Here is an 11,232-nt window from a genome sequence, read left to right as displayed (position 1 = left end):
CCTTTTACGTGAAGAAAAGACGCAGGAAAAAGGGCCGCAGATCGGGGATCCTTCTGAGAATCGGGAGGCGAGCGAGTAAACTCCCATTGCCATCCGTTCTTCTTGCTAACGTGCAGTCATTGGAAAATAAAAATGGATGACCTACGATTAAGATTATCCTACCAACGGGACATTAAAAACTGTAACAACTTATGTTTCACCGAGACGTGGCTGAACGAAGAAACGGACCATATAGGGGGGATTTTCAATGCACCGCTAGAACAGAGACGCTACCTCTGGTAAGACGAGGGGTGAGGTGTGTGTGTCTATAACAGCTGGTGTGCGATGTCTAATATTAAATAAGTCTCGAGGTATTGCTCACCTGAGGTAGAGTACCTTATGATAAGCTGTCGACCACACTATCTACCAAGTAGAGTTCTCATCTGTATTATTCGTAGCCGTCTATTTACCACGACAGAACGAAGCTGGCACTAAGACCGCTCTCAACCAACTATATAAGGCCATAAGCAAAGAAGACAATGCTCACCCAGAGGCGGCTGTCCTAGTGGCCGGGGACTTTAATGCAGGCAAACTTAAATCAGTTTTACCACATTTTTACCAGCATGTCACATGCGCAACCAGAGGGGGAAAAAACCCTAGACCACCTTTACTCCAGAGACGCAGACAAAGCTCCCCTTCCCTCCATTTGGCAAATCTGACCATAATTCTATCCTCTTGATTCCTGCTTACAAGCTAAAATTAAAGCAGGAAATACCAGTGACTCGCTCACTACAGAAGTGGTCAAATTACTCGAAATACTACACTACAGGACTGTTTTGCTAGCACAGACTGGAATATGTTCCCGGGATTCATCCAATGGCATTGAAGAGTACACCACCTCAGTCATCGGCTTCAACAGTAAGTGCATCGACGACGACGTCCCCACAGTGACTGTATGTACATATCACAACCAGAAGTCATGGATTACAGGCAACATCAGCATCGAGCTAAAGGCTAGAGCTGTCGCTTTCAAGGAGCGGGAGACTAATCCAGACTAATCCAGACGCTTATAAGAAATCCCGCTATGCCCTCAGACGAACCAGGATTAAGATTGAATCCTACTACACCGGCTCTGACGCTCGTTGGATATGGCAGGGCCTTAAAACTATTATGGATACGAAAGGGAAACCCAGACGTGAGCTTCCCAGTGAAGCGAGGCTACCAGACAAGCTAAATGCCTTTTATGCTCGCTGAGGCAAGCAACACTGAAGCATTCACGAGAGCACCAGCTGTTCTGGATGACTGTGTGATAACGCTCTCAGTAGCCGATATGAACAAAACCTTTAAAAGCCAGACAGATTACCAGGACGTGTACTCAAAGCATGCGCGGACCAACTGTCAAGTGTCTTCAATTACATTTTCAACCTCTCCCTGACCGAGTCTGTAATACCTACATGTTTCAAGCAGACCACCATAGTCCCAGTGCCCAAGGAAGCGAAGGTAACCTGCCTAAATGATTACCGCATCGTGGCACTCACGTCGGTAGCCATGAAGTGCTTTGGAAGGCTGGTCATGGCTTACATCAACAGCATCCTCCTGGACACCCTAGACCAACTCCAACATTGGGGCCCCTCAGGGGTGTGTACTTAGTCCCCTGCTGTACTCCCTGTTCACCCATGACTGCGTGGCCAAACACGCCTCCAATACCATCATTAAGTTTGCGGATGACAACAGTGCTAGGACTGATCACCGAAAACGATGAGACGGCCTATAGGGAGGAGGTCAGAGAACTGGCAGTGTGGTGCCAGTACAACAACCTCTCCCTCAATGTGAGAAAGACAAAGGAGCTGATCGTGGTCTACAGGAAAAGGAGGACCGAGCACGCCCCCATTAACATCAATGGGGCTGTAGTGGAGTGGGTCGAGAGTTGGTGTCCACATCACCAACGAACTATCATGGTCCAAACATACCAAGACAGTCGTGAAAAGGGCACGACAAAACCTTTTCCCCCTCAGGAGACTGAAAAGATTTGGCATGGGTCCCCAGATCCTCAAAAAGTTGTACAGCTGCACCATCGAGAGGATCCTGACCGGTTGCATCACCGCCTGGTATGGCAACTGCTCGGCATCTGACCATAAGGCGCTACAGAGGATAGTGCGAATGGCCCAGTACATCACTGGGGCCAAGCTTCCAGCCATCCAGGACCTATATAATAGGCGGTGTCAGAGGAAAGCCCATAAAATTGTCAGAGACTCCAGTCACCCAAGTTATAGACTGTTTTCGACAAGCGGTACCGGAGCGCCAAGTCTAGGACCAAAATGCTCGTCAACAGCTTCTACCCCCAAGTCATAAGACTGCTGAACAATTAATAAAATTGCCACCGGACAATTTACATTGACAACCCCCCCACCCCTCCCTTTTGTACACTGCTGCTACTCGCTGTTTATTATCTATGCATAGTCACTTCACCCCCACCTACATGTACAGATTACATCAACTAGCCTGTACCCCCACACACTGACTTGGTACCGGTACCCCTGTATATAGCCTCGTTATTCTTATTGTGTTACTTTATATTATTACATTTTATTTTAGTCTACTTTGTAAATATTTTCTTAACTCTTCTTGAACTGCACTGTTGGTTAAGGGCTTGTAAGTGAGCATTTCACTGTAAGGTCTACCTACACCTGTTGTATTCGGCGCATGTGACTAATAAAGTTTGATTTGATTTTGATTTGACTCCAGAATTTCTTACGCAACATTAATGCAATGATGCCGTCTGTCTGATGGGAGGCGGTAACCTGGAGGCTACCTGCTACAGGCAACCTGGAGGCTACCTGCTACAGGCAACCTGGAGGCTACCTGCTACAGGCAACCTGGAGGCTACCTGCTACAGGCAACCTGGAGGCTACCTGCTACAGGCAACCTGGAGGCTACCTGCTACAGGCAACCTGGAGGCTACCTGCTACAGGTAACCTGGAGGCTACCTGCTACAGGTAACCTGGAGGCTACCTGCTACAGGCAACCTGGAGGCTACCTGCTACAGGTAACCTGGAGGCTACCTGCTACAGGCAACCTGGAGGCTACCTGCTACAGGCAACCTGGAGGCTACCTGCTACAGGCAACAATGCTAATGTAAAGGGGGCAGTACCCGTGTTCTTCATGGGGAAGTCAGACTTCCTCTGCGTGGTAGAGGGCAGATCGTTCATCCTGAGGGACAGCTGCCGTTTGAAAGGAGAAGAGTTGTTGTTGAGGGCAGGGAACCCTCTGAAGGAACCCTGTCTGGCCAGGGCCTCCACTGGAGCGTGTCGGCGGGGGATAACCTGGGGGCCCTGGGTGCTCTCCATGCCCAGGGGAGGGGAGGAGGAGGGGGACGGGGGCCCTGGTAGAGGGGCCACAGCCAGGTTCACCACACCCACGCTGGGGCCCGAGGAGAGAGGCATTGCGGACTTGACATCACTCTCCGCTGTGGGAAGAGGAAGAATGTAAAAGGGACAAAATTACATCCATCATGTAGACCAGGGGTCGGCAACAGGCCCCCAAAAGTTCATTTTAGTTTTTGGTCAAAAAAGACAAGAAAAATCCCCATGTATTCAGCTAAAAATGAGGGAAATGTAGAAAATAGGTTTAAGTAGTCCCACAAATAAAAAAGAGACATGTGATCACGTCTGAATGTACTCGAGGTATAAAAATTGTTATTTTCAAATAAAATCTCTTTATAGGCTTAGTTATTGTTATTTGCAGTGTACAAATTAATCGAATTTTGCTCCAGCTCCCTGACCATCTGCTCGGACAGTTAAATCTGGTTGCCTACCTCTGATGTAGACGCTGGGCTACGATAAGTAAACACACACCTTTCTTGTCCTGCAACTGCCTCATGGCCTCTTCTCGCTCCGCGGCTTCCGTCGCCGTGGTAACTCGGAACGAGCCCTCCCTGGTGAAGGTGGTTCTGTTGGCGTCGAAGGTTGCCGTGACACCACACTCCTTCTCTCTCTTCTGTTTCCTCTCCAGACAGGCAGCGAAGGCACAGCCCACCGCGTGGCTCAGACGCTCCCCCTTAATAACAAGTTAATAACATGTTAATAACACAGCCGACCGCGAGGCTCAGGTTAGGGTCTGGTTTAGGGGTTAGGGTCTGGTTCAGGGGTTAGGGTCTGGTTTAGGGTCTGGTTTAGGGGTTAGGGTCTGGTTCAGGGGTTAGGGTCTGGTTTAGGGTCTGGTTCAGGGGTTAGGGTCTGGTTTAGGGGTTAGGGTCTGGTTCAGGGGTTAGGGTCTGGTTTAGGGGTTAGGGTCTGGTTTAGGGGTTAGGGTCTGGTTTAGGGGTTAGGGTCTGGTTCAGGGGTTAGGGTCTGGTTTAGGGGTTAGGGTCTGGTTCAGGGGTTAGGGTCTGGTTCAGGGGTTAGGGTCTGGTTCAGGGGTTAGGGTCTGGTTTAGGGGTTAGGGTCTGGTTTAGGGGTTAGGGTCTGGTTCAGGGGTTAGGGTCTGGTTTAGGGGTTAGGGTCTGGTTTAGGGGTTAGGGTCTGGTTTAGAGGTTAGGGTCTGGTTCAGGGGTTAGGGTCTGGTTTAGAGGTTAGGGTCTGGTTCAGGGGTTAGGGTCTGGTTTAGGGGTTAGGGTCTGGTTTAGGGGTTAGGGTCTGGTTTAGGGGTTAGGGTCTGGTTTAGGGGTTAGGGTCTGGTTTAGGGGTTAGGGTCTGGTTTAGGGGTTAGGGTCTGGTTCAGGGGTTAGGGTCTGGTTCAGGGGTTAGGGTCTGGTTTAGGGGTTAGGGTCTGGTTTAGGGGTTAGGGTCTGGTTCAGGGGTTAGGGTCTGGTTTAGAGGTTAGGGTCTGGTTTAGGGGTTAGGGTCTGGTTTAGGGGTTAGGGTCTGGTTTAGGGGTTAAGGTCTGGTTCAGGGGTTAGGGTCTGGTTTAGGGGTTAGGGTCTGGTTTAGGGGTTAGGGTCTGGTTTAGAGGTTAGGGTCTGGTTTAGGGGTTAGGGTCTGGTTCAGGGGTTAGGGTCTGGTTTAGGGGTTAGGGTCTGGTTCAGGGGTTAGGGTCTGGTTTAGGGGTTAGGGTCTGGTTTAGGGTCTGGTTTAGGGGTTAGGGTCTGGTTCAGGGGTTAGGGTCTGGTTTAGGGGTTAGGGTCTGGTTCAGGGGTTAGGGTCTGGTTCAGGGGTTAGGGTCTGGTTTAGGGGTTAGGGTCTGGTTTAGGGGTTAGGGTCTGGTTCAGGGGTTAGGGTCTGGTTCAGGGGTTAGGGTCTGGTTTAGGGTCTGGTTTAGGGGTTAGGGTCTGGTTTAGGGGTTAGGGTCTGGTTTAGGGTCTGGTTTAGGGGTTAGGGTCTGGTTTAGGGGTTAGGGTCTGGTTTAGGGTCTGGTTCAGGGGTTAGGGTCTGGTTTAGGGTCTGGTTTAGGGGTTAGGGTCTGGTTTAGGGTCTGGTTCAGGGGTTAGGGTCTGGTTTAGGGGTTAGGGTCTGGTTTAGGGGTTAGGGTCTGGTTTAGGGGTTAGGGTCTGGTTCAGGGGTTAGGGTCTGGTTCAGGGGTTAGGGTCTGGTTTAGGGGTTAGGGTCTGGTTCAGGGGTTAGGGTCTGGTTTAGGGGTTAGGGTCTGGTTCAGGGGTTAGGGTCTGGTTTAGGGGTTAGGGTCTGGTTTAGGGTCTGGTTTAGGGGTTAGGGTCTGGTTCAGGGGTTAGGGTCTGGTTCAGGGGTTAGGGTCTGGTTTAGGGGTTAGGGTCTGGTTCAGGGGTTAGGGTCTGGTTTAGGGGTTAGGGTCTGGTTTAGGGGTTAGGGTCTGGTTTAGGGGTTAGGGTCTGGTTCAGGGGTTAGGGTCTGGTTTAGGGGTTAGGGTCTGGTTCAGGGGTTAGGGTCTGGTTTAGGGGTTAGGGTCTGGTTTAGGGGTTAGGGTCTGGTTTAGGGGTTAGGGTCTGGTTCAGGGGTTAGGGTCTGGTTCAGGGGTTAGGGTCTGGTTTAGGGGTTAGGGTCTGGTTCAGGGGTTAGGGTCTGGTTTAGGGGTTAGGGTCTGGTTTAGGGGTTAGGGTCTGGTTTAGGGGTTAGGGTCTGGTTTAGGGGTTAGGGTCTGGTTTAGGGGTTAGGGTCTGGTTCAGGGGTTAGGGTCTGGTTTAGGGGTTAGGGTCTGGTTCAGGGGTTAGGGTCTGGTTCAGGGGTTAGGGTCTGGTTCAGGGGTTAGGGTCTGGTTTAGGGGTTAGGGTCTGGTTTAGGGGTTAGGGTCTGGTTCAGGGGTTAGGGTCTGGTTTAGGGGTTAGGGTCTGGTTTAGAGGTTAGGGTCTGGTTTAGGGGTTAGGGTCTGGTTTAGGGGTTAGGGTCTGGTTCAGGGGTTAGGGTCTGGTTTAGGGGTTAGGGTCTGGTTTAGGGGTTAGGGTCTGGTTTAGGGGTTAGGGTCTGGTTTAGGGGTTAGGGTCTGGTTTAGGGGTTAGGGTCTGGTTTAGGGGTTAGGGTCTGGTTCAGGGGTTAGGGTCTGGTTTAGGGGTTAGGGTCTGGTTTAGGGGTTAGGGTCTGGTTTAGGGGTTAGGGTCTGGTTTAGGGGTTAGGGTCTGGTTTAGGGGTTAGGGTCTGGTTTAGGGGTTAGGGTCTGGTTTAGGGGTTAGGGTCTGGTTTAGGGGTTAGGGTCTGGTTCAGGGGTTAGGGTCTGGTTTAGGGGTTAGGGTCTGGTTTAGAGGTTAGGGTCTGGTTCAGGGGTTAGGGTCTGGTTTAGGGGTTAGGGTCTGGTTTAGGGGTTAGGGTCTGGTTTAGGGGTTAGGGTCTGGTTCAGGGGTTAGGGTCTGGTTTAGGGGTTAGGGTCTGGTTTAGGGGTTAGGGTCTGGTTTAGGGGTTAGGGTCTGGTTCAGGGGTTAGGGTCTGGTTTAGGGCTTAGGGTCTGGTTCAGGGGTTAGGGTCTGGTTTAGGGGTTAGGGTCTGGTTTAGGGGTTAGGGTCTGGTTCAGGGGTTAGGGTCTGGTTTAGAGGTTAGGGTCTGGTTTAGGGGTTAGGGTCTGGTTCAGGGGTTAGGGTCTGGTTTAGGGGTTAGGGTCTGGTTCAGGGGTTAGGGTCTGGTTCAGGGGTTAGGGTCTGGTTTAGGGGTTAGGGTCTGGTTCAGGGGTTAGGGTCTGGTTCAGGGGTTAGGGTCTGGTTTAGGGGTTAGGGTCTGGTTTAGGGGTTAGGGTCTGGTTCAGGGGTTAGGGTCTGGTTTAGGGGTTAGGGTCTGGTTTAGGGGTTAGGGTCTGGTTTAGGGGTTAGGGTCTGGTTTAGGGGTTAGGGTCTGGTTTAGGGGTTAGGGTCTGGTTTAGGGGTTAGGGTCTGGTTTAGGGGTTAGGGTCTGGTTTAGGGGTTAGGGTCTGGTTCAGGGGTTAGGGTCTGGTTCAGGGGTTAGGGTCCGGTTTAGGGGTTAGGGTCTGGTTCAGGGGTTAGGGTCTGGTTTAGGGGTTAGGGTCTGGTTTAGGGGTTAGGGTCTGGTTTAGGGGTTAGGGTCTGGTTTAGAGGTTAGGGTCTGGTTCAGGGGTTAGGGTCTGGTTTAGGGGTTAGGGTCTGGTTTAGGGGTTAGGGTCTGGTTTAGGGGTTAGGGTCTGGTTTAGGGGTTAGGGTCCGGTTTAGGGTCTGGTTTAGGGGTTAGGGTCTGGTTTAGGGGTTAGGGTCCGGTTTAGGGGTTAGGGTCCGGTTTAGGGGTTAGGGTCCGGTTTAGGGGTTAGGGTCTGGTTTAGGGGTTAGGGTCTGGTTCAGGGGTTAGGGTCTGGTTCAGGGGTTAGGGTCTGGTTTAGGGGTTAGGGTCTGGTTTAGGGTCTGGTTTAGAGGTTAGGGTCTGGTTTAGGGGTTAGGGTCTGGTTTAGGGGTTAGGGTCTGGTTTAGGGTCTGGTTCAGGGGTTAGGGTCTGGTTTAGGGTCTGGTTTAGGGGTTAGGGTCTGGTTTAGGGTCTGGTTTAGAGGTTAGGGTCTGGTTTAGGGGTTAGGGTCTGGTTTAGGGGTTAGGGTCTGGTTTAGGGGTTAGGGTCTGGTTTAGGGTCTGGTTTAGGGGTTAGGGTCTGGTTTAGGGTCTGGTTTAGGGGTTAGGGTCTGGTTCAGGGGTTAGGGTCTGGTTCAGGGGTTAGGGTCTGGTTTAGGGGTTAGGGTCTGGTTCAGGGGTTAGGGTCTGGTTCAGGGGTTAGGGTCTGGTTCAGGGGTTAGGGTCTGGTTCAGGGGTTAGGGTCTGGTTCAGGGGTTAGGGTCTGGTTCAGGGGTTAGGGTCTGGTTTAGGGGTTAGGGTCTGGTTCAGGGGTTAGGGTCTGGTTTAGGGGTTAGGGTCTGGTTTAGGGGTTAGGGTCTGGTTTAGGGGTTAGGGTCTGGTTTAGGGTCTGGTTTAGAGGTTAGGGTCTGGTTCAGGGGTTAGGGTCTGGTTTAGGGGTTAGGGTCTGGTTTAGGGTCTGGTTTAGAGGTTAGGGTCTGGTTTAGGGGTTAGGGTCTGGTTTAGGGTCTGGTTTAGAGGTTAGGGTCTGGTTTAGAGGTTAGGGTCTGGTTCAGGGGTTAGGGTCTGGTTTAGGGGTTAGGGTCTGGTTTAGGGGTTAGGGTCTGGTTTAGGGTCTGGTTCAGGGGTTAGGGTCTGGTTTAGGGGTTAGGGTCTGGTTTAGGGTCTGGTTTAGAGGTTAGGGTCTGGTTTAGGGGTTAGGGTCTGGTTTAGGGGTTAGGGTCTGGTTTAGGGGTTAGGGTCTGGTTCAGGGGTTAGGGTCTGGTTTAGGGGTTAGGGTCTGGTTTAGGGGTTAGGGTCTGGTTTAGGGGTTAGGGTCTGGTTCAGGGGTTAGGGTCTGGTTTAGGGGTTAGGGTCTGGTTTAGGGGTTAGGGTCTGGTTCAGGGGTTAGGGTCTGGTTCAGGGGTTAGGGTCTGGTTTAGGGGTTAGGGTCTGGTTTAGGGGTTAGGGTCTGGTTTAGGGGTTAGGGTCTGGTTTAGGGGTTAGGGTCTGGTTTAGGGGTTAGGGTCTGGTTTAGGGGTTAGGGTCTGGTTTAGGGGTTAGGGTCTGGTTTAGGGGTTAGGGTCTGGTTCAGGGGTTAGGGTCTGGTTTAGGGGTTAGGGTCTGGTTCAGGGGTTAGGGTCTGGGTTAGAGGTTAGGGTCTGGTTTAGAGGTTAGGGTCTGGTTCAGGGGTTAGGGTCTGGTTTAGGGGTTAGGGTCTGGTTTAGGGGTTAGGGTCTGGTTTAGGGGTTAGGGTCTGGTTTAGGGGTTAGGGTCTGGTTTAGAGGTTAGGGTCTGGTTTAGGGGTTAGGGTCTGGTTCAGGGGTTAGGGTCTGGTTCAGGGGTTAGGGTCTGGTTCAGGGGTTAGGGTCTGGTTCAGGGGTTAGGGTCTGGTTCAGGGGTTAGGGTCTGGTTTAGGGGTTAGGGTCTGGTTTAGGGGTTAGGGTCTGGTTTAGGGGTTAGGGTCTGGTTCAGGGGTTAGGGTCTGGTTTAGGGGTTAGGGTCTGGTTTAGGGGTTGGGGTCTGGTTCAGGGGTTAGGGTCTGGTTCAGGGGTTAGGGTCTGGTTTAGGGGTTAGGGTCTGGTTTAGGGGTTAGGGTCTGGTTTAGGGGTTAGGGTCTGGTTCAGGGGTTAGGGTCTGGTTTAGGGGTTAGGGTCTGGTTTAGGGGTTAGGGTCTGGTTTAGGGGTTAGGGTCTGGTTTAGGGGTTAGGGTCTGGTTTAGGGGTTAGGGTCTGGTTCAGGGGTTAGGGTCTGGTTCAGGGGTTAGGGTCTGGTTTAGGGGTTAGGGTCTTGTTTTAGAGGTCTGGTTTAGGGGTTAGGGTCTGGTTTAGGGGTTAGGGTCTGGTTTAGGGGTTAGGGTCTGGTTTAGGGGTTAGGGTCTGGTTCAGGGGTTAGGGTCTGGTTTAGGGGTTAGGGTCTGGTTTAGGGGTTAGGGTCTGGTTCAGGGGTTAGGGTCTGGTTCAGGGGTTAGGGTCTGGTTTAGGGGTTAGGGTCTGGTTTAGGGGTTAGGGTCTGGTTTAGGGTCTGGTTTAGGGGTTAGGGTCTGGTTTAGGGGTTAGGGTCTGGTTTAGGGTCTGGTTTAGGGGTTAGGGTCTGGTTTAGGGGTTAGGGTCTGGTTCAGGGGTTAGGGTCTGGTTTAGGGGTTAGGGTCTGGTTTAGGGGTTAGGGTCTGGTTTAGGGGTTAGGGTCTGGTTCAGGGGTTAGGGTCTGGTTTAGGGGTTAGGGTCTGGTTTAGGGGTTAGGGTCTGGTTTAGAGGTTAGGGTCTGGTTCAGGGGTTAGGGTCTGGTTTAGGGGTTAGGGTCTGGTTCAGGGGTTAGGGTCTGGTTTAGGGGTTAGGGTCTGGTTTAGGGGTTAGGGTCTGGTTTAGAGGTTAGGGTCTGGTTCAGGGGTTAGGGTCTGGTTTAGGGGTTAGGGTCTGGTTTAGAGGTTAGGGTCTGGTTCAGGGGTTAGGGTCTGGTTTAGGGGTTAGGGTCTGGTTCAGGGGTTAGGGTCTGGTTCAGGGGTTAGGGTCTGGTTTAGAGGTTAGGGTCTGGTTCAGGGGTTAGGGTCTGGTTTAGGGGTTAGGGTCTGGTTTAGGGGTTAGGGTCTGGTTCAGGGGTTAGGGTCTGGTTTAGGGGTTAGGGTCTGGTTTAGGGGTTAGGGTCTGGTTCAGGGGTTAGGGTCTGGTTTAGGGGTTAGGGTCTGGTTTAGGGGTTAGGGTCTGGTTTAGGGGTTAGGGTCTGGTTTAGGGGTTAGGGTCTGGTTTAGGGGTTAGGGTCTGGTTCAGGGGTTAGGGTCTGGTTTAGGGGTTAGGGTCTGGTTTAGGGGTTAGGGTCTGGTTTAGGGGTTAGGGTCTGGTTTAGGGGTTAGGGTCTGGTTCAGGGGTTAGGGTCTGGTTCAGGGGTTAGGGTCTGGTTTAGGGGTTAGGGTCTGGTTTAGGGGTTAGGGTCTGGTTCAGGGGTTAGGGTCTGGTTTAGGGGTTAGGGTCTGGTTCAGGGGTTAGGGTCTGGTTTAGGGGTTAGGGTCTGGTTCAGGGGTTAGGGTCTGGTTCAGGGGTTAGGGTCTGGTTTAGGGGTTAGGGTCTGGTTTAGGGGTTAGGGTCTGGTTTAGAGGTTAGGGTCTGGTTTAGGGGTTAGGGTCTGGTTTAGGGGTTAGGGTCTGGTTTAGGGGTTAGGGTCTGGTTCAGAGGTTAGGGTCTGGTTTAGGGGTTAGGGTCTGGTTTAGGGGTTAGGGTCTGGTTTAGGGGTTAGGGTCTGGTTTAGGGGTTAGGGTCTGGTTCAGGGGTTAGGGTCTGGTTTAGGGGTTAGGGTCTGGTTTAGGGGTTAGGGTCTGGTTTAGGGGTTAGGGTCTGGTTTAGAGGTTAGGGTCTGGTTTAGGGGTTAGGGTTAGAGGT

At 52.1% G+C, this 11,232-nt stretch overlaps 1 protein-coding gene across 2 annotated transcripts in view; it reads right to left on the bottom strand.

The window, feature by feature from the left end:
* numb (NUMB endocytic adaptor protein) overlaps positions 1-11,232 on the bottom strand; it is a 73,782-nt gene that overhangs the window by 4,965 nt on the left and 57,585 nt on the right. For both annotated transcript variants that reach the window (XM_071382383.1, XM_071382384.1), the window contains 2 exons: positions 3,834-4,035; positions 3,131-3,445 (listed from right to left, as the gene is read on the bottom strand). In XM_071382383.1, the coding sequence (XP_071238484.1) occupies positions 3,131-3,445; positions 3,834-4,035 (517 nt within the window). The remainder of the gene's footprint in view (positions 1-3,130; positions 3,446-3,833; positions 4,036-11,232) is intronic.

The sequence above is a fragment of the Salvelinus alpinus genome, chromosome 34 (assembly GCF_045679555.1).
Source record: "Salvelinus alpinus chromosome 34, SLU_Salpinus.1, whole genome shotgun sequence".
Taxonomy (NCBI): Eukaryota; Metazoa; Chordata; class Actinopteri; order Salmoniformes; family Salmonidae; genus Salvelinus; species Salvelinus alpinus.
The sequence above is the reverse complement of the archived record's forward strand: the minus strand, read 5'-3'. Positions and strand labels throughout refer to the sequence as shown.